A 22,931-nucleotide genomic window follows, 5' to 3' on the forward strand; every position below is an offset into this window, starting at 1 on the left:
ACACTCATAGGACTTCATGTTACACAGTACATGTATGTTTTGTTCGATAAAGGGCATATTTATATCCAAAAATCTAATTTTACATTGGCGTGTTATGTTCAGTAGTTCCAAAACATGCAGTGATTTTTCAGAGAGCCACATCAATTTACAGAAATACTCATTATAAATGTTGATGAAAATGCAAGTGTTATGCGTGGAACTTTAGATAAACTTATCCTTAATGCAACCGCTGTGTCATATTTTTAAATAACTTTACGGAAAAAGTATACCATGCAATAATCTTGAGTACGGAGCTCAGAGCCCAAACCAGCCAAAATAAATATCCACCATGTTGCTCAGTCAACATTAGTCAGAAATAGCATTATAAATATTCACTTGCCTTTGATGATCTTCATCAGAATGCACTCCCAGGAATCCCAGTTCCACAATAAATGTTTGATTTGTTCGATAAGTATATCATTTATGTCCATATACCTCCTTTTGTTAGGGCGTTTGGTAAACAAATCAAAACGCGCGTGCAACTTCCAGCTGAAAGGTCGGACGAAAATTCAAAAAAGTTATATTACTGGTCGTAGAAACATATCAAACGATCAATCTTTAGAATGTTTTTATCATAAATGTGCAATAATGTTCCAAACAGAGAATTCCATTGTCTGTAGAAAAGCAATGGAACTGGAGCTACCTCATGTGAATGCGCGTGACTGAGCTTGTGACTGCTGGCAGTCCTCTGACTCATTCCCCTCTCATTCAGTCCCCCTTCATAGTAGAAGCATCAAACAACGTTCTAAAGACGGTTGACATCTAGTGGAAGCCTTAGGAAGTGCAACATGACCTATCCCACTGTATCTTCAATAGGGGCTGAGTTGAAAAACTACAAACCTCAGATTTCCCACTTCCTGTTTTGATTTTTTCTCTGGTTTTTGCCTGCCATATGAGTTCTCTTATACTCAAAGACATCATTCAAACAGTTTTAGAAACTTCAGAGTGTTTTCTATCCAATACTACTAATAATATGCATATATTAGCATCTGGGACTGAGTGGGAGGCAGTTTACTCTGGGCACGCTTTTCATCCAAAAGTGAAAATGCTGCCCCCTAGCCCAAACAGGTTAAATTACTGTTCGATTGAACATGGTTAGATCATCTGTGCCAGGCGCGCCGAATCCAGTATCTCAGAAATGGCCGCCCTCTTGGACTTTTCACGCATGACAGTGCGACAAAAAAATGTATCCAGTCAGCGACAGTCCTGTGGGCAAAAACAGTTTGTTGATCGAAGGAAAATGGCAAGAACCGTGTAAGCTAACAGGCAGGCCACAAACAGACAAAATAGTGGCGCAGTACAACAGTGGTGTGCAGAACGGCATCTCAGAACACACAACTCGTCGATCCTTGTCACGGATGGACTATTGCAACTGAGGAGTGGAAAAACATTGCCTTGTCTAACGAATCCCAGTTCCTGTTGTGTTATGCAGTCAGGATTTGGAGTAAGCAGCATGACTCCACGGACCTGTCCTGCCTGGTGTCAACGGTACAGGCTGGTGGCGGGAGTGTACTGGTGTGGGGAATGTTTTCCTGGCACACGTTAGGTCCCTTGATACCAATTTAGCAACGATTGAATGCCACAGCGTATCTGAACATTGTTGCTGACCGAACCCAATAGAGTATATTTGGGATGAGATGAACTGGCTGTTTGTATCATGTATAAACTGCCCCAATATGTAGCAACTGTGATGTCGTAGCGTCAGCATGGACCAAAATCCCCGTGGAACGTTTCCGAAACCTTGTAGAATCCACGGCCCGAATAATTCAGGATGTTCTGGAGACAAAGGGGGGTCCGACCGGTACTAGATGGGTGTAATAAACGGTCCGGTGAGTATCAGGCAAATCACGTTTTTGACTACACTGGGCCTTTAAGCTTGACATAATGCTGTGAGCAGATGTGAAAGCTCTCATTTTGCAGACAATGAGAGAAGGATGAACATTACAGCAGTTAAACAAGCGGATATTGTGTGTTGTATTTACAAAAAAGAGAATAAACCTTGAAGGTTATATTAAATAAATTAACATTTTCCACCCCTTTCTCGACACCTTCACTCTGTAAATAGAAGTGTATAGTAAATCAATGCTAGTCTGAGTGCTCTCTAACCTTGTGTGTGTGTGTTTGTGTGTGTGTGTGTGCAGAGGGCCAGTGCTGGTGTGCGTGTGGGGGTGATTGATAATCCCAGCGGCGGTGCGCCCAGCGAGGACAGCACAGTGCTCTACAGGGCAGTGTGGGCCGCCCTGCTCACCCAGAAGAACAAGGCCGCAGTGGAGTTTGTGCAGAAAATCCTTAAAGAGGAAACTGTCCAGCTCCTTCAACAAGGAACCAAGATGAAGAACCTACTGGTGAAGGTAAACTGGGGATGAAAAACTGAATTTGACGATTGTGTGACCATGAGGGAGGTTCTTCTAAACCAACATAGGACCCCTGTAGGTCTATACCAGAAAATATAAAACATTTTTTTATAAAATATATAATTTGACCATTACTACTTTATCCCATAGAAACACAGTGAATAACACATTCATAAAGGATAAAACAGAAAGTAAAAAATAAATCATAAGGAATAAGGTTTTGAAGTGTCTGAAAGGTCTGATAATATTTTTGTTTTTTTGACACATTTAACCCCCTTTTTTTGTTGGCACAAAACGACCTCCATACTTCCATTCATCTTTTTAAACCGGTACCAGGTTATTTTCAGATGAGTCCCTTGTGGGGGTCGTAGAGCAAAACGGAGAACACCATCGTGGTCATATCAGTTTGTAGGCCAAGCTATTTGGACGCTACAGGCTTTTTCTTGAGAAGACTGGTTTTTGGCATGTCTCGTGATCTGACAAACACCTGTAGCTCCACCACAGATATGGAAGGCCACCATATAGTAGATTGAGATGCAACCCATGCAAAAAAACAGGTAGTCCTATCTCTAGCTTAAACTGACAGATTTTGATGGGGATTTAAAAAAATCTTACTTAGATTGACACACGGGTGCATCAAAAGACTCTTACTTAACTTGAATAGCGAGAGAGGTGCCTTTCCCCCCCTCACATAGACAATACAGTGCCTTCCGAAAGTATTCATACCTCTTGACTTTTTTCACATGTTTGTGTTACAGCCTGAATTTAAAATAGATTACATTTAGATTTTGTGTCAATGACAAATGAAAATCTGAAATGTTTTCAGTCAATAAGTATTCAAACCTTTTGTTATGGCACGCCTAGAGAAGATCAGGAGAAAACATTTTCTTAACAAGTCACAAGACATAGGTTGCATGGATCTGTGTGCAATAATAGTTTAATAGTTTAATGTGACTTTTGAATGACTACCTCATCTCTGTACCTCACACATATATTATCTGTAAGGTCCCTCAGTCGAGCATTGAATTTCAATCACAGATTCAACCACAAAGACCAGGGAGGTTTTCCAATGTCTCGCAAAAAAGCAGACATTAAAATATCCCTTTGAACATGGTGAGGTTATTAATTGCACTTTGGATGGTGTATCACCCAGTCACACCCAGTCACTACAAAGATACAGGTGTCCTTCCTAACTCAGTTGCCGGAGTGGAAGGAAACCGCTCAGGGATTTCGCCATGAGGCCAATGGTGACTTTAAAACAGTTAATGGCTGTGATAGGAGAACACTGAGGATGGATCAACAACATTGTAGTTACTCCACAATACTAACCTAATTGACAGAGTGAAAAGAAGGAGCAGGCGCATCCTGTTTGCAATCGGGCACTAAAGTAAAACTGCAAAGGAATTACTTTTATGTCCTGAATAGAAAACGTTATGTTTGTGTCAAATCCAGCACTACACTTCACATAGTTCCACTCTATATACTGTATTTTCTAGCATGGTGGTGGCTGCATCATTTTATGGGTATGCTTGTCATCGGAAAGGACTAGGGAGTTACCGTTTAAACTTAAACCGGCTTGAAAATCTATGGCAAGACTTGAAAAGGGCTGTCTAGCAATGATCAACATCTAACTTGACAGAGCTTGAAGAATTTTAAACGGATATAATAATGTGCAAATATTGTACAATCCAATTGTGCAAAGCTCTTCGAGACTTACCCAGGAAGACTCACAGCTGTAAGCGCTGCCAAAGGGGATTGTAACATGTATTGACTCAGGGGTCGGAATACTTATGTAAATGAGATATTTCTATATTTCATTTTCAATCATTTAGCAATCATTTCTAAAAACATATTTGTTTTCACTTTGTCATTATGGTTTATTGTGTGTAGATGTTAGAAGACATTGAATCCGTTTTGAATTCAGGCTGTAACCCAACAAAACATGGAATTAAGTCAAGGGGTATGAATACTTTCTGAAGGCACTGTAGTTGTCTCATAGATTTTACATGGAACCCTTAAATTATTAGCTACTGCCGAATGACTGGAGACTCATCTCCACTGTTCTCTCTGTGAAACCCTGTGCCACAGGACTGGTGACGGTTGAGCACCTCTTCTCATTTCTCCACACCCTGAATATTATGTGGTAGTATAAATATTGAGCATGCCTGACAGCTTCCAGACAGGGGATGCATAGACCTACTCACTGTCAGTTACACTTGATCAGTCAGAGCGTGAGTAGTGCACACAAGCTCCACGTGCTGAATACTGAACTACCAGTGTTCTTTGGATACCCCATCCCCAGAGAGACCGTGGTGGCTGAGCTGTTGCCTGGTCTTCGTGCCCGTGTGGTTCAGCCATGTGCCTGATCAAGCCTGACCACGTCTCTTCTCCCCTCCTCTACTCTCCTCTCAGCCATCTCTGCAACCACAGGTGTTCATCCTGCTCTGTCTGTCTGCACACTATTACGGTATAGGATTCATACACACTGGCAGACTCATAGCAAACCTCCCTCTCGGGGATCGATCAGCCAATCAACTGACAGGAGATCCCCCCCCCCCCCCCCCCCCCCTTCTCACTCTCACCAGTGACAACAGCCATCCTGGTGAGTCTAGTGAGTGTTCAGCCAGGGGCCTTAACACAGAGAGGCTGGGAGAGATACCACAGCAGCCCGGCCTTCAATTTCTGCCCTCGTTAAAGGAAGGAGGAAGGGAGGAATAGTGATGGAAATATCAGCAGTGGCGCTGTGTGTGGAGCTCTGTGGGTTGGGGTTTGGGATCCAGAGAGCTGGGGATATGATGTTATTACTGGCTGCCAGACAGACTTGCTGACAGAGTTGGGGCTGACATTATTGGTATTTCACCTGTTCTCCTTGGGGGCGAAAAAATTGTTTGAGAAACTAATAACCTGACTCTGCAAACTGAACACTCTCTCTGGTGGCTGATTTGTTATGGACAAAATGGCCAATGTTTAATTAAAATTGTGTTAGATTAATTACAAATTGATTAATCTCTCTTCTGATTTTTTTTTCCTCCCAGCATGCGCATTGCTATTAGCTCAGCCGGCTCTGACTATGAAATATTTATGTTTAAAAGCGGAGCAGTGATTGCTCTGGACTTCAACGATTTGTCAATAACAAAGTGATTTGTAGCCCGGCATGGATCCTACGTTACATCAATAGGATTCAGACTTTGTTTCGAGTGGACTGGAATGGGAGCGATGTCCTTCAGGAGGCCTATCAGATCATATATCACCCGGTCTTCAGGCATGTACAGTACGATTGCACTCAACATATCTGCTTAGACCAACAGTGTGCCGTGTTTCTTTTCCTCCACTGCAGGGCATGGACGCGGACGCCTTTGAGAAGAAGTTCAACACCATGGAGGTGGATTTCATCCTCAGTCAGCAGCTGTTCTGCAGAGATGTCCTGAAGCTGCACACTGGACAAAGGGCTGTGGTCAGCAACGGCAGGGTGAGTGGACAGGACTCTACAGTCTTTACCAGTGTTCTAGTGGTACTGTTCACTGCAGTGACATTAACACAATAGGGAATATATGAACTCAGCCCTACTTTACTGAGTCATACTAAACATCATAACAAAGAATTATATGAACCGTGGATTACTGTCAGTCGGGAGAGGTAGTAGAGCACGTTGACCTTTCGGTAAAGTAAGCGCTGTCGGTGTTGTCAGGGGGAGATGAGATGAGCGGGTTATTCCACAGTAAGCTGCTGTAGCAGGGGAGTATTATTCTCGGGCGTTTCACAGAGCTCCTCTAGACTGTCCAGTCAGCATGACCTCTGTTTCCCAGAGGTCACAGGTGGCACAGAGGGCTGCAGCGTGTGAGAGTGTGTGTTTGTGTGCGCGTCTGTGTGTGTGTGTTATCATAGAGCAGAGCTGATGACTGATGTCTTGGTAGCAGCAGCAGTGCTGACAGCGAAGGATGAAGGGGCCAGACCCTGAGATGGCTGTAACAATTAATATCATTTTCCATTCCTCTGCAGTCCGTCCGGCAGGGTGTGGGATGCTCGCTCTCCTCTTTAAAATAGAGAGGGAAAATGGAGAGGCAGTAGCCCTGGAACACAGTGACCATATGGCGGGAAGAGATGAAATACCTCCCTTTACACAAGTTATTTATTTTAGATGGCTGCTCTGTATAACATTCAGTGTCTATAAACAGGTACATCAGAGCACATTGTTGAACTTTGATATTGTTGAGGAACGCATTCTATTAGTGAAAATTGTGACGAGATTTTATTTCTGAGGGTCGTTTGCTCTGTGTGGCACGTCACGGTTCCATCCCTCTGAAAACATTGAATACCTCCATGATTGTATTCTCTTCTCGCCATGCTAGATCCTGGGGCCATTTGAAGACGAGGAGGAATTCAACGTGGAGGATTTCCATTTGTTAGAGAAGATTACGCTGAGCACCACAGCCGAGAAAGTCAAAGCTAGAATCAAGCAGATGGGAAGCAAGGGAAAGCAGTACGTTTGTGAACATCTCTCTTTCTCTGTTTGGACTCACTGTCTGTAGCAGTGCCCTGTACTTCACCGTAGGTGATGGACACTGCTTCACAAATCCTACTTTTATGATGAAAATCACTTCTCATACCCTATGATGAAAGTCTTCGTTTCATCAGTTTCCAAATCACTTCACAGAACCCCTAGAGCCACACATTCCGTATATTTTCTAAACTACTATTTCTCTACAAAAAATACTACTGTTTTTGGAAAAACAGTTTTTTTTATGTGGAGAATTGTCCATTTTTGAATATTTAAGGATCTGTCTCGAGCCATATTATTCATTTGAACAATATTGAAGTCACAACTCTGAGCCGAGGACAGATGTCTCTGGCTGTGTTCCAAAAGGTACCCTATTACCACATAGTGCACCCTATTCCCCCCACGGACCCTGGTCAAAAGTAGTGCACTAAAAAAGGAATAGGTTGCCATTTGGGATGCGTCCTCTGGCTTCTCTCTCTGACCACCGTAATAAGCGTAATCAATAAGTGATGGAATAACCCTTGTCCTCCTCTGCCCCCCAGAGCCAGCGATCTAGTCATGAAAGTGGACGCCCTCCTCGCCGCTGCCCCCAAAGGAGAGGGCAGGAGAGACTTCCGCTTCGTCAAAGACGAGCACAGGTGAAGGATAGCATTCTCACTCGCCACTATGTCTCCCTCTACTGCACCTTCAGTTTCACCGGGCTTTCCTTTTGTCGTAATGAGTCGGGAAATTGCTAGTTCTATCATTTTGCTGTCGTAATAGGGAGAGTGCTTCGTGGAAGTAGAGCCGTATTGCCGACGTGTGGCTGAGTGTTGAAACTGCCTTTTCGTCCTCCCCAGCGTGCTCCATTTCGCCCCTCGGGAAGACGAGGTGTTCTATGACGTGGTGGCCATCGTGGACCCCGTGACCCGGGACGCCCAGAAGATGTCCCCGCTGTTGATTGTAAGCAGCGCTCCCCTTTTCCCTCTGTCACCCATAGTTAATTATGACTACGTCAAGGACCTTCAACATTAGGTTTAATTTGCAGGAAGGCTACAGAGATATTGACAGCCTCCGACAAGGGTAAGTGTAAAAGTGCAGGCTGAAGCGAAAATGTTTTCAAACCCATAACTGATGTTATTACTTTTCATTCTCTGCAATCACACTGTTCTTAATTTTATATAGGCTGGCTGAAAAGGTACATTTTCAATTCTTTACAATTTCATCATTCATGAAATGCGACTTTCCCTAAATGGACTGTTGTAAATAGATTCAGAGATAACTCTATTGCTCTGCGAGGGCTACTCCATGCTAATTATCCAACTTGACAGATATTTGCCAGTTATTTTTGCTGCACAGTGTGAAATGTACAGCTCTGAGTTCCTCCGGGAAAAGGAAAGGACGCTGTTATTTGGAGCTGCCTGCTTATTCAGTCTGATGATGATTCACGGACACAAACCCACTGGCTGCCCTCTGTACATCAGCTGCCTGCCTGCCTGTTATATGACTGAGGTGAATTCTATGAGTCACCTTGCTATCACTTCCTGAGCAGCCACTTCTGGTGTGATGTGGAGTGTGTCACGGTGGCCAGGAGAGTGTGTTTCAGTCTGCTGTGATGCGGAAGTGATCACCCTGCCACTCAATCAGCTGCAGGCAGCCAGGCACGGCTGGGAAACACAGGAGAGAACCAGCTGTACACAGTCGGACATACTGTTCTTATGCCCTCACCTCTGTTTGAGTCTTTCTGTCAACCTGAGCACTAGTCACTGTGTTTATTAAGGAGAAACTATGTCTTGTGTTAGCTAGTTCCTTCAGGTTTTCACAGCGGTATACAGTAGCTGAGTAGAGGTGGACAGCAGACTTTGAGCTTCTCGGTAGAACTTTGAGCGTGTAGGTTTATCCTGCCTGCTGAGTGTGGTTTATTTCGCTGTGTACGCTAACTGGGTCGGGACGCCCACTCCCCTCTTGCAGGTGCTCAGTCAAGTGGTCAATGTGAAACTGCAGGTGTTTATGAACTGCCGGGCCAAGCTGTCCGATATGCCCCTCAAGAGGTAAGCTTCCTCCTCTGCTCCTAATTAAACTTCCTGCCCAAGTACTGTTGTGTGTGTGTGTGTGTGTGTGTGTGTGTGTGACCACCCAGGACCTCTCTGAGACTGCCCCACAGATACTATCTGTTTAATAACACCACCTTATTGCTCTGGGCCTCCCCTGAACACATATGGTAGTACATTGAGGTATGGAGGTTTAAGGTAGATGCGTTCTCTTGATCACATAGGTGCAATTGAGTGGAGTTTCTTCTTGACAGGAACGATAATTAATGGTATCCGTGTGTAAGTGTTTACTTCATTTGTGGGTTTAGGAGAATAAGCAACAATGAATATGCAAGACTCCTTCCAACTACAACGCCCCAGCAGGCGACTGAGGGATGCTAACTCTTTCGCTCACTATTTGTGATACTTTGCTACTGGCGAGCACCGGTGCATCCCATCCGTTGCCATTGCGAGCACATTGTAATGTCTTCCAAGACTTTCATGGCTTGAGGGGGATGGCGAGGAGGATATCAGTTCAGTTGGCTGCTTTCTTCAGCTCGTTCTGACTTTTCTCTCTGTCTAGAATTGGTTCACTCTTCCAAATTGGGACCAATCCAATAAAGATAGGGGGAGAGAGAGAGTTTCCTCTGGAGACTTGGTTATGGCTCAGTAATTTAATCCTCTGTCCCTTCTTTCCCCCTAACTTCATATGCACCAGCTTTCTCGCTCTCTTCCACCCTGGAGTCAAAGCGCTCCTCTCTAACTCTCCCCAGCAGCAAGGCAAGCTGCTGCAACTGAAATTAACTTTTGAAAAATCTTCTCGGGAGGAAATGTGAGGATCCTTTAGCTTCTGGGATCGGATGGCAGTTTTAAATACAGAGAGAAGGTGTTAGTACTATTGATTGTCTGCCGCGTTATCTTTACTCATTACGACTTCACTGTGTCAGAGGGCAGATTGAAGAAAAGCAATTAGCATAAAGATTAGCAGACAATAACCTATGTGAAAACTCTGGCTGACTGATACCATTGAAGTAGAATATACTCTATACCTGGGGTATACGTTCCTATTATTGGCCGATACGGTTTCAGATACCTCCCTGTTAAAGACACTGTATCCTCAGCGGTCACAGTAGAATGACTCTCTTCCCTAGAAAGTTAAATAGTGTACAACATGTCTGTCCATAGCTAACAGAAGCTACTCAGTTGTGTTCCATCCGTCTCCAATGACCTAATCATGATGATCGTTAACACTCACAGTTGTAGGTGAGAACCGGTCGACTTCTGTCACTCCTCACTTAACTCTTCTCTCTTTAGCTTCTACCGTTTTGTGTTGGAGTCGGATGTGTCCTTCCTGGCCAATGAAACGGTGTCTGCAGGACCAGTGGCTCACTTCTTGGAGCTCCCTGAGTCGCCCCTCCTCACCCTCAACATGATCACCCCAGAGAGCTGGATGGTGGAGGCTGTCAGGAGCCCCTATGATCTGGACAACATCCACCTACAGGAGGTACTGAGCTAGGCTAATGGGTATCTGAACAAAACCCAAACCAGAACAAACCAGTGAAGAGACATGACTCCTCCTTAACCCTCTGACCTTTTAATCTCTGTTCAGGTGAAAGGTGTAGTGACTGCAGAGTACGAGCTGGAGCACCTGCTGCTGGAGGGCCACTGCTTTGACCTGTCTACGGGCCAGCCCCCCCGCGGCCTGCAGTTCACCCTGGGCATGAGCCAGGACCCCCTCATGCAGGACACCATTGTCATGGCCAACCTGGTGAGAATCACTCAGTTGTAGTAGTTGAATGGGTGCCATCTTGGCTCCACGTTTCATGATGGCTCAAATAGGAATTTGATTGGTATTGTTATGGAGTGTTTGGTGCTCATATGGAGGACAGTTTGCAGAACTGTGTACAGCTATGCTTCTGATAATGGACTCAAGGAATTAAAATAAATGGATCTCAGATCATTCTCTGATGTTATCTTAACCCATGTTGTCAATAGGGATACTTCCAGTTGAAAGCCAATCCTGGAGCCTGGATCTTGAAGCTACGGGAGGGGAGGTCAGAGGATATCTATCAAATTCTAGCGTGAGTATAGTGAGTCTACGGAATCAATATTTTAGTTGATTTTGCATTCATTTTCCTTTGAATCTGCCAGTGTGCCACCACAGTTTTCTCTCTCATCATATCACTGCATTCCAGATAGAAGTTAGTAATTTGTGTGAACACATGCAGAGCCTGCTGGTAATTAACTGTCTCCATCTGTACAACATCCAAGTTTTTTTTTTTTTTTTTTTTACCTCAGTAACTGCTCGCTGGAGGTACCAAGCACATCGCTATGGTAACGCAGGGAGCTGCTGACTTTGTTGCAGCTCAAGGTTTTGATGAGCGCAGGGAGTTGTGCTGTGTGCGTATGGCCTCGGAGACAGACATGGGTGGAGGGAGGGAGGGAGGGAGGGAGGGAGGGAGGCTATTAGAGGGAAGACCGGGTGGAGGGATGATTCAGCCGTTCACCTGCCATGCCATCTTCTCTAAACCCAGGAAAATCAGCAGCACAATATTTTCCTGGCTGCTAGGAAGGGCGTGGGTGTGGATTGCTGCTAATACAGGCGGCGTTCTGTTTTAATATATCCCATGATGTACATGCATATTAAATGTAGTCGGTTTTAGACATTCCCCTCTAGGGTTGCGGCTTGGTCAAACCTTTTTGAAATTCCATGCATTTATCTATCCGATGTCTTAAAAACACATCAACCTAATGACCAAATTAATCTTATTAAAACCCTCATGAATGTATCACTCATGACACCACTTGCAGCACTGTGCATGGAAATCCTAGAGAATATGATTGGACAATTCCGTGATTCCATCCGTTGATCCGTACGTACAGTACATTGGGTCTCCCAGGTATTACCCACCCATTCATCTCCACACAGGAAAGATTTAGGACACCTCCAGCCCTGGATTCCACCACAATCATATCAGACAACAAGAGTTATTCCCCAATCCTCCAGGTGAAGCTAAAAGGTGATGTCATTTTTCACCTTGGCAGCGCCATTATTCTTGCGGTTAATGGCGCTCTGCTCTGGTTAGGGGGGCCGATCGGAGCCGAGTGGGAGTGTCTGTTCACTGTGAGTCCCAACGCCGTGCCCTCTCCTGTAGCGTACTGGCCCTGACAGCGATGAATGAGACGCCCAGCTGTCCCCGGATACAAATTGATCTCTTGCGCTTTTCCCACCACAGCCCCTAATGGCCTCGGCGGGGGCGACAGTGGACCAGTCCAAACCAAACAGCACTTTCCGACTGGGGAAAATGCACTTTGTGCCCAATGAGGGCTGACATTTATCATGGTGATACGGTTAATTCTCTGCCTTTAGTAAGCGCTGAAGTGATGATGGTTTGCTGAGCCACAGCCTATTGATCATCTCTGGCTGCAGGTTGTTCAGTGGCGTTCTAACCCTCAGACCTGAGGTGTCTAATGTTACTTACCCCACAGAGACACTCTCCACCACACAAGTGTTGAGACCAGAACACTGGGTCATCTTAAAACAATCACAGCCAAAGTCCAGTGGCCACGCCATTGACACTACAGATGTTTCAGCATAAAGAATGTGTCAATGGATAAAACAGAAAGCACGGTTGGAAAGTAACGACTGATAAAATGGAATAAAGCGGATGTTGAATGACGAGTAGGGGTGGGATTAATATGATCAGAGCGAGACCTTGGCGGAGTTCCCAGAAAGGCCTGTTTGCATGCATCATTCTGTTGTCTGTCAATGTATGCCTTGTCGGTGGTCCCCAGTGCTTTTCTCTCACCGTGTGTTTTCTTCCTGAGCATAACCTTTGTTGTTGTCCTTGTGTTTTTCCCCCTCCCTCTAGATTGATGGGTTTGGCTGGGTGTGGGACACTCGTGCTGTGGGCTTCTTCACAGTTAATGACACATGTTAGCTGGTGGCCTACGTGTGTGTGGATATATTGAGCTCAATACGCTATGCAAGTGACGCGTTGTTTTCCAGGAAGCAGCCTTTTATTTTTTTCCTAGACTGTTTGAATGGTATTCAATGGGCAAAAACATAGTGCAGTGGTCTTCAGGGCAAAATCGTCATAAAACCCAGATGTAAATTCATCCACAAACTCAAATATAATTTTATATACAGTACCAGTCAAAAGTTTGGACACAAACTCATTCAAAGGGGTTTCCTTTATTTTTACTATTTTCTATATTGTAGAATAATAGTGAAGACATCAAAACTATGAAATAACACAATGGAATCATGTAGTAACCAAAAAAGTGTTAAACAAATCAAAATATCTTTTAGATTTTAGATTCTTCAAAATAGGCACCCTTTTTCCAACTCATCCCAAACCATTTCAATTGGGTTGAGGTCGGATGATTGTGGAGGCCAGGTCTTCTGATGCAGCACTCCATCACTCTCCTTGGTCAAATAGTCCTTACACAGCCTGGAGGTGTATTTTGGGTCATTGTCAAGTTGAAAACAAATTATCGTCCCACTAAGCTCAAACCAGATGGGATGGCATATCACTGCAGAATGCTGCGGTAGCCATGATGGTTAAGTGTGCCTTGAATTCAAAATAAATCACAGGCAGTGTCACCCCCACACCTCCTCCTCCATGCTTCACGGTGGGAACCACACATGCGGAGATCATCCATTCACCTACTCTGTGTCTCACAAAGACATGGCAGTTAGAACCAAAAATCTCAAATATGGACTCATCAGACCAAAGGACAAATTTCCACCAGTCTAATGTCTATTGCTTGTGTTTCTTGGCCCAAGCAAGTCTCTTCTTATTGGTGTCCTTTAGTAGTGTTTTCTTTGCAGCAATTTGACCATGAAGGCCTGATTCACTCAGTCTCATCTGAAAAGTTGATGTTGAGATGTGTCTGTTACTTGAACTGCAATCTGAGGTGCAGTTAATTGCCCATTTCTGAGGCTGGTAACTTTAATGAACTTATCCTCTTCAGCAGAGGTAACTCTGGCTCTTCCTCTCCTGTGGTGGTCCTCATGAGAGCCAGTTTCATCATAGCACTTGATGGTTTTTGCTACTGCACTTGAAGAAACTTTAAAAGTTCTTGAAATTTTCCGGATTGACTGACCTTCGTGTCTTAAAGTAATGATGGACTGTCATTTCTCTTTGCTTATTTGATCTGTTCTTGCCATAATATTAACTTGGTCTTCTACCAAATAGGGATATCTTCTGTATACCAAACATACCTTGTCACAACACAACTGATTGGCTCAAACGCAATAAGAAGGAAAGGTATTCCACAAATGTACTTTTATCAAGGCACACCTGTTAATTGAAATGCATTCCAGCTCATGAAGCTGGTTGAGAGAATTCCAAGAGTGTGCAGAGCTGTCATCAAGGCAAAGGGTGGCTACTTTGAAGAATCTCAAATGTAAAATATATTTTGATTTGTTTAACCATTTTTTGGTTACTACATGATTCCATTGTGTTATTTCATAGTTTTGATGTCTTCACTATTATTCTACTGGACAATGTAGAAAATAGTAAAAATAAAGAAAAACCCTTGAATGAGTAGGTGTGTCCAGACTTATGACTGGTACTGTAGCTATATACATCTTAAATGGCCGCGTTTTCACGAAGATCAGGGGACATGATCTGGAAGTAAAGCGGAAGAGGTGATTACTTTCACAGGGTATAGAGGGAGAGGCAAATGCTGTTCTGGGAATACTATGTCCATGTTATAACTATATACTATTACAACTATTTCCCCCTAATTGTTGTCTCTCTGACAGGCATGATGGGACTGATTCTCCCGCTGATTCTGGTGACGTTAAAGTTGTGCTGAACAGCTTCCATAGCAAGATCATCAAAGTCAGGGTATGTATTCTCTAACCACATACACTATAAATACAAAGGTACAGTGCCTTGCGAAAGTATTCGGCCCCCTTGAACTTTGCGACCTTTTGCCACATTTCAGGCTTCAAACATAAAGATATAAAACTGTATTTTTTTGTGAAGAATCAACAACAAGTGGGACACAATCATGAAGTGGAACGACATTTATTGGATATTTCAAACTTTTTTAACAAATCAAAAAATGAAAAATTGGGCGTGCCAAATTATTCAGCCCCTTTACTTTCAGTGCAGCAAACTCTCTCCAGAAGTTCAGTGAGGATCTCTGAATGATTCAATGTTGACCTAAATGACTAATGATGATAAATACAATCCACCTGTGTGTAATCAAGTCTCCGTATAAATGCACCTGCACTGTGATAGTCTCAGAGGTCCGTTAAAAGTGCAGAGAGCATCATGAAGAACAAGGAACACACCAGGCAGGTCCGAGATACTGTTGTGAAGAAGTTAAAAGCCGGATTTGGATACAAAAAGATTTCCCAAGCTTTAAACATCCCAAGGAGCACTGTGCAAGCGATAATATTGAAATGGAAGGAGTATCAGACCACTGCAAATCTACCAAGACCTGGCCGTCCCTCTAAACTTTCAGCTCATACAAGGAGAAGACTGATCAGAGATGCAGCTGAGGTGGGAGACTCTGTCCATAGGACAACAATCAGTCGTATATTGCACAAATCTGGCCTTTACGGAAGAGTGGCAAGAAGAAAGCCATTTCTTAAAGATGTCCATAAAAAGTGTCGTTTAAAGTTTGCCACAAGCCACCTGGGAGACACACCAAACATGTGGAAGAAGGGGCTCTGGTCAGATGAAACCAAAATGTCACTTTTTGGCAACAATGCAAAACGTTATGTTTGGCGTAAAAGCAACACAGCTGAACACACCATCCCCACTGTCAAACATGGTGGTGGCAGCATCATGGTTTGGGCCTGCTTTTCTTCAGCAGTGACAGGGAAGATGGTTAAATTGATGGGAAGATGGATGGAGCCAAATACAGGACCATTCTGGAAGAAAACCTGATGGAGTCTGCAAAAGACCTGAGACAGGGACGGAGATTTGTCTTCCAACAAGACAATGATCCAAAACATAAAGCAAAATCTACAATGGAATGGTTCAAAAATAAACATATCCAGGTGTTAGAATGGCCAAGTTAAAGTCCAGACCTGAATCCAATCGAGAATCTGTGGAAAGAACTGAAAACTGCTGTTCACAAATGCTCTCCATCCAACCTCACTGAGCTCGAGCTGTATTGCAAGGAGGAATGGGAAAAAATGTCAGTCTTTCGATGTGCAAAACTGATAGAGACATACCCCAAGCGACTTACAGCTGTAATCGCAGCAAAAGGTGGCGCTACAAAGTATTAACTTAAGGGGGCTGAATAATTTTGCACGCCCAATTTTTCAGTTTTTGATTTGTTAAAAAAGTTTGAAATATCCAATAAATGTCGTTCCACTTCATGATTGTGTCCCACTTGTTGTTGATTCTTCACAAAAAATACAGTTTTATATCTTTATGTTTGAAGCCTAAAATGTGGCAAAAGGTCGCAAAGTTCAAGGGGGCCGAATACTTTCGCAAGGCACTGTATGTGGACACCCCTTCAAATTAGAGGATTCGGCTATTTTAGCCACACCTATTGTTGACAGGTGTATAAATTCAAGCACACAGCCATGCAATCTCCAAAGACAAACATTGCCAGTAGAATGGCCTTACTGATGACTTTCAACGTGGCACCGTCATAGAAATGCCACCTTTCCAACAAGTCAGTTTGTAAAATGTCTGCCCTGCTAGAGCTGCCCCGGTCAACTGCAAGTGCTGTTTTTGTGAAATGGAAATGTCTAGGAGCAACAACGGCTCAGCCGCGAAGTGGTAGGCCACACAAGATCACAGAACGGGGTTGGCGAGTGCTGAAACGCGTAGCTCGTAAAAATCGTCGGTCCTCGATTGCAACAGTCACTACCGAGTTCCAAACTGCCTCTGGAAGCAACGTCAGCACAATAACTGTTTGTCGGGAGCTTCATGAAATTATTTTCCATGGCCAAGCAGCCGCACACAAGCCTTGGATCACCACGCACAATGGACTCTGGAGCAGTGGAAACACGTTCTTTGGAGTGATGAATCACACTTCACCACCTGGCAGTCTAACGGACTAATTTGGATTTGGTGAATGCCAGGAATACGCTACCTGCCCCAATGCATAGTGCCAACTGTAAAGTTTGGTGGAGGAGGAATAATGTTCTGGGGCTAGTGAAGGGAAATCTTAACACTACAGCATACAATGACCTAGACGATTCTGTGCTTCCAACTTTGTGGCAAAAGTTTAGGTAAGGCCCATTCCTGTTTCAGCATGACGATGCCCCTGTGCACAAAGCGAGGTCCATACAGAAATAGTGTGTCGAGATCGGTGTGGAAGAACTTGAATGGCCTGCACAGAGCCCTGACCTCAACCCCATCAACACCTATGGGATGAATTGGTACGGCGACTGCGAGCCAGGCCTAATCGCCCAACATCAGTGCACGACCTCACTAATGCTCTTGTGGATGAATGGATGCAAGTCCCCCGCAGCAATGTTCCAACATCTAGTGGAAAGCCTTCCCAGAGGCTGTTATAGCAGCAAAGCGGGGACCAACTCCATAATAATGCCCATGATTTTGGAATGAGATGTACGACGAGCAGCTGTCCACGTACTTTTGTTCAGGTAGTGTAGCTCTAACACAGGCACACACTCCAAGACAGTGTAGTTTGGAGATATTCACCCATTTTTCTTAGTGTAATGTGTCATCTCCTAATCTAAGGATATTGCATGGATTCAAGTGTACTTCCCAGCTTCAGAGAGAAATTTAAAAAATAAACAGCGTGCCTCTGTCTAATTCCCCACTGTAGGTTCAGAAAAAGTCTGACAGAATCAGCGAGGACCTCCTAAGTGAAGCCACAGAGAACAAGGGAATATGGGACTCCATCGCTAGGTAAGAGTGTGGCGCATTCTCACATGCAGTAGCTATATGTTACATACACTTCATTCGATCAAGTTACATCAATAGAAGGGTGGTAAGAGCATTGATTTGTGGGCGAGTTGATCCACTATCTATGGACACTAATAATGCTGCGGTTTCAGCAGGAGAGATGGTGCCCTCGGAGCCAGGCTGAGATATTACTCTGTAAAATCTATTGCCAAAAAAATGTGCTACTGTAGACCTAGGTATGTGTGTATGTGTGTGTGTGTGTGTAGCATGTTGTGTTTCCATTGACACACCCTAACTGTGTGATCTGTCTCCTCACCTAATGCTTGCTGTGTGAAGTGTGTGGAGCACTTTTGAGAAAAGGTAGGACGTGTATTGCTGCAACTACTTAACCTGTCTGTTTACCATATTGATTAACATAGAAGTGTCTTGTAAATAAATATTGGTTGCTTCCCAGGCTCAGTTCCTAATGATATTTATGCTTTATTTTTGTATATATTTTTTGGGACATTGGTTATTTTCTTACTGTCACATTGAACTTCAAGTCACTGGTATAAACCCTTATTTTATTGAACATGATATGTTTTAATGAAAATAATATGCTTTGACGTAGAGAAATGCTGCCCACACAGTAAACTGACGTTGTTGTGGCTGTAGTAGGAACTGAAATGTGGAGAGTTTTACAATCCAGCTCTGGAGTTCCTCTGTAATTGTACTCGGGCTGTGGACGGCCGGAGAGTACTCTGAGGGTTGGGTCCTTCCAGAGGTCTGGATTATCTGGTGCATGTCGGCCAAACCGGCCCTCACCTGAAAAGCTGAAAACCTAAAGCTGCTTATCTGGGGTCCCGCTGGAGTGGAGCACTGCAGATGGCATTATCTGGCCCTCACAATGGAGGCCGCCTCTCGCCCCTCAGCCCTCGCCCCCTCCATAATGACAGGCTTAGCCAGGCCAGGCACAAGGCATCCTCCGGACCACAGCGGTGATGGCCCAGCAGCCAGCTCACCAGGGCAAGCAGCAGTGCATTGGTGGGGCTTACAGTAACACTATGAGGCTGGCTCTTGTATGAGACATAGAGAGATGGAAGAGAGGCAGGCTTTAGCCTTGTATGACATGGAGGGAGGGAGGGTTGCTACAGTATTGTGTGTGAGGGCAGAGAGACTTTCTTTCCCTCTTCAATTCTGTGCGCTGGAGCCTCTGGGCCTTTCTTTGCACTGCTGATTGAGTGTGGGAGGAGAGACTCCCCTCATCAGCAGTCTGTTACAGAGAAGGACACACAGTTTGACTGCAGACATCACTGCCCCAAGCACAAGCCCTGATTGGTTTCCTCCAAATGTGCCCTGCATGATCTTATGAGTTTGGACAGTGCCTGGTTTGATAAACACTTGCCTGTATTCCTACCTTTAATCTTAGTTCAAGGCATCTTTTTTTTACTGTTTTTTAACAGTTTGTTTTTACAGTGCTTACACACGTTAATGATTTCATTTTGTTTATACTACTGTTTTTATACTATACACTATCAGATCAGTGTAGGCTAGATTTGGATTGGAAAATGATTAGAACCTGGATACAGCATTTCCTGCCCAGCTTCTGGGGCTTGAACGCGTCTCAAATACTCTGTTCACATGCCATGTCCACAATATATCCATTCAGTCAATACACCTGACTATCCCAGAGGGTTCACCAATCTCATGACTGAGTCCAAAAACATCTGCCATTAGCAGCCGTGTGGGGATAGAGAGGAGCTCGTGCTCTGGAGGTGTTGCGAGAGTCTATTTCATTATCTGTTCTTTATTTGATATTTGTGGAGGAAAACAGAAGGGGCCCCATAAAAATTACAGCTGCCTTTTTATTGTGTCTCTGCTGTAATCAGTTGATTATTCTGGAGGAGAGCCAGCAGGAGAGCAGTGGCACTTTCTGCTGTAGACAGACAGTAACAACTGATCTAGGTCTACCAGAGGGATGACAAAAGATCCTGACACTCTGTCGCACAAGTAAACACTACTCAAGTGTAAATATAAGGGATTTATGGTTGGAGAATCATCCCTGGTACTGATGTGGTGTATTATGGTTCCTTCAGGCTGTAGTTAAGTCATGCTGGCTAGACGGGGCGGCAGGTAGCCTTGTGGTTAGAGCGTTGGACTAGTAACCGAAAGGTTGCAAGATCGAATCGCCGAGCTGAAAAGGTATAAATCTGTCGTTCTGCCCCTGAACAAGGCAGTTAACCCCACTGTTCCCAGGCCGTCATTGAAAATAAGAATTGGTTCTTAACTGACTTGCCTAGTTAAATAAAGGTAATAAAAAAAGACTGAGGTAGTAGTGTTTGTCTGAGGAGGTTACTGAGCAGTCTACTTCAATCCAGCTTATGTAACGCCTATGGTCCTTTGTAGCATCGCAGGTGGTGGGTCCAGTTCAGAGGACGGAGAGAAGAACAGGGAAGATGTGCTCAACATCTTCTCTGTGGCCTCGGGCCATCTATACGAGCGCTTCCTGAGGTGAGACGCCCACACACACAGAGAGACATACACTGCTGGTCTGGAGGCCCCACGCGCTTCTTGCCTTTTCTTAGCCCTCATCCTCTGAGACTTACTCTCTCTCTCCCTCCCTCCCTCTCGTTCTCTTTCTTTCTCTCCCTCTCTCTCCTCCTGTTCCAGAATAATGATGCTGTCCGTCCTCCAGCACACCAAAACCCCTGTGAAGTTTTGGTTCCTCAAGAATTACCTCTCTCCGTCCTTCAAGGTAACCGCCTCACGGCTTGACTCCACACAAACTTTCTGCCTTCCTGCATTGTCGTGATAACTTTCTGCTCGCTGCAGCGCGACCCCTGGGAGAAATAGATTTGTTTGTGTTGAGGGATGAAAGGAACTGCGGGAGGCCTTCTCCTTTGTGATTGTGCTCTTTGTATCTATCTGTTCTTCCCACTATAGGGATGAGTCCATATACATGAACACCTACTAAGCTACATCATATGTATCTAAAATAGTCAAACGAGCCACAGGAAAGGGCGAGTATCATGAAAATGTTCTGCATTTGGAATGTTTCACTATTTCTGAAATGTTTTTATGCGACTATTTTATGCCTCAAGGGCGTTCTGCTTGAACTGTGAAATGTGCATTACCAAGTGCTCAGTGTCTATATATTTACACTGATCAAGTGTTCAAAATATTGCAGCTGTTTTTTATGTATTTTAGTCAGTTTCTCACAATAATTATTTCCTAAGACCAAATGTCACGTCATATTGTACATTTTCTCATAAACCTAAAGAGAGAAAAAATCATCGTTTTCTGCCCGGGCGCGATCTATTTTCCCTCTCATTATATGAGGTTTTATATGTCTTTAGGAGTCCATACCTTACATGGCTGAGGCCTATGGTTTCCAGTATGAGCTGGTCCAGTACAAATGGCCCCGCTGGCTCCACCAGCAGACTGAGAAACAGAGGATCATCTGGGGTTACAAGATCCTCTTCCTGGATGTCCTCTTCCCCCTGGCTGTGGACAAAATCATCTTTGTGGATGCTGACCAGGTAACTGATACCGCTCTTACAAAACCAAATGCATATCCATAATAAAAATAGTAAATCATCTAGAAGTGGACCTGCAGGATTTGTGCAAGGCAACCGTACGGTTTTAGTGCTGTCTGTGGTGCTGATTTACCGTTGTTCCTGGTCCTCGCAGATAGTTAGGGCCGATCTGAAGGAGCTGAGGGATTTGAACCTGGAGGGCGCCCCCTATGGGTACACTCCCTTCTGTGACAGTCGGAAGGAGATGGAGGGCTACCGCTTCTGGAAGACTGGCTACTGGGCCTCACATCTGGGGAACAGGAGATACCACATTAGGTAAACCCCGCTACAATACCTACACAGTTTGACGTTTTGATTTGTAGCGCTGTGTATGCCATTAATGTCCACCAGCCACTGGAAGTGCATATTTACAATGTTACTATTGCGTAGTAAACACATATTCTTTGCTAATTCATACAAGCTTGACAGTTATGGTATCCTCCTGTTTTTTTTCCCTTGCTAAGGCCGATCTGCTGTCATTGCATTGATATTTCATTTAAGTTATTCACAGAAGATATGAAGGAAAATACAATTGAAGAAAAATGTGTTCCCTCTCAATGTATTCAGCAGAATAAATGCATACATTTGAAAACATTAACGTTCACTATTTGACAGTGACTCCTTTGAGTCAGCTGTTGGCGGTTCATACAGAAACGCTCATCGATTTATTTCCTGTCCTTCACAACGAGGCATAACATGGTTCTCAGAGGGAACAGTGGGTGAGGAAGATGCAGCAGGATGCGACCCTCTCTGCATCGATAAATTACCTCCTCTGATAAAACATTCCCTTTCTCTCTCGCGCAGACGGGAATATTTGTATCACAACTACAGTATCGCACCTGTGTTCGCTGCTTGGGGTTGGTCTTCATTAACATGTTGTGTTATTCCTTGCACTCTGTGAGACTAAACCATGAAAGCCATACAATATGTATGTGGAACACCACATTGAAGAGACTGTTACTTCTAGAAGTGAGGAAATAGCTTTACTTCAGCTTCAATGTTTACGGCCCTGTATCCGCATTGCTATACATGAATAACTAGGCGTGGTAAAGGGACTAGTGCACTGGTTCCTTGTTGGGAGTGTGGGGGTGCTGGTGGCCCATTTTGAAGTGGCTTAATTCAGCCAGCCAGCTGAACAGATTAAGCTCCCCAGCAAGATGCTCTATCCACTGGGCCAGGGTCAGAGCAGGAGTCCACTGCCTGGGAGGCTAGCTAGCTGGAACAAAGGCCGCCAGCAAATCAGGAACATTTGTATTGGATTCCAGCGGGCTGCACAGCTGCATGGGGCCAACCGCAGCCAAGCAGGGTGGACAGGGTGTGACATGAATCAAACCACACAGCTTGCTGAAATGCCAGTAAATTATCCTGTATGAGTCCGATTTAATTTAGACTGTCATGATCTGTGATGGGAGTCATGGCACTTTAAAGACAGTGGCAAGAAAAAGTTTGTGAACCCTTTGGAAATACCTGGATTTCTGCATAAATTGATCATAACATTTGATCTTCATCTAGGTCACAACAGTAGACAAACACAGTGTGCTTAAAATAATAACACACAAACAATTAAACGTTTTCATGTCTTTATTGAACACACCGTGTAAACATTCACAGTACATGGTGGAAAA

The 22,931-nt window shown here is 44.3% G+C and overlaps 1 protein-coding gene across 4 annotated transcripts in view; it reads left to right on the forward strand.

Annotated features, from left to right (window-relative positions):
• Nucleotides 1-22,931, forward strand: part of uggt2 (UDP-glucose glycoprotein glucosyltransferase 2) — a 45,102-nt gene that overhangs the window by 17,470 nt on the left and 4,701 nt on the right. Inside the window, exons 22-37 of one of the 4 annotated variants that reach the window (XM_036974548.1) lie at nt 2,181-2,390; nt 5,731-5,862; nt 6,743-6,873; nt 7,434-7,529; nt 7,731-7,833; nt 8,842-8,921; nt 10,215-10,404; nt 10,510-10,668; nt 10,896-10,981; nt 14,674-14,758; nt 17,673-17,755; nt 17,905-17,988; nt 20,138-20,242; nt 20,402-20,486; nt 21,088-21,270; nt 21,422-21,582. In XM_036974548.1, the coding sequence (XP_036830443.1) occupies nt 2,181-2,390; nt 5,731-5,862; nt 6,743-6,873; nt 7,434-7,529; nt 7,731-7,833; nt 8,842-8,921; nt 10,215-10,404; nt 10,510-10,668; nt 10,896-10,981; nt 14,674-14,758; nt 17,673-17,755; nt 17,905-17,988; nt 20,138-20,242; nt 20,402-20,486; nt 21,088-21,270; nt 21,422-21,582 (1,973 nt within the window). Of the gene's footprint in view, nt 1-2,180; nt 2,391-5,730; nt 5,863-6,742; nt 6,874-7,433; nt 7,530-7,730; nt 7,834-8,841; nt 8,922-10,214; nt 10,405-10,509; nt 10,669-10,895; nt 10,982-14,673; nt 14,759-17,672; nt 17,756-17,904; nt 17,989-18,088; nt 18,113-20,137; nt 20,243-20,401; nt 20,487-21,087; nt 21,271-21,421; nt 21,583-22,931 lie in introns of all 4 variants that reach the window. The other 3 variants (XM_036974549.1, XM_036974550.1, XM_036974551.1) reach the window with 3 other exon arrangements.

This window comes from Oncorhynchus mykiss, chromosome 3 (genome assembly GCF_013265735.2).
Source record: "Oncorhynchus mykiss isolate Arlee chromosome 3, USDA_OmykA_1.1, whole genome shotgun sequence".
NCBI classification, from domain to species: domain Eukaryota; kingdom Metazoa; phylum Chordata; class Actinopteri; order Salmoniformes; family Salmonidae; genus Oncorhynchus; species Oncorhynchus mykiss.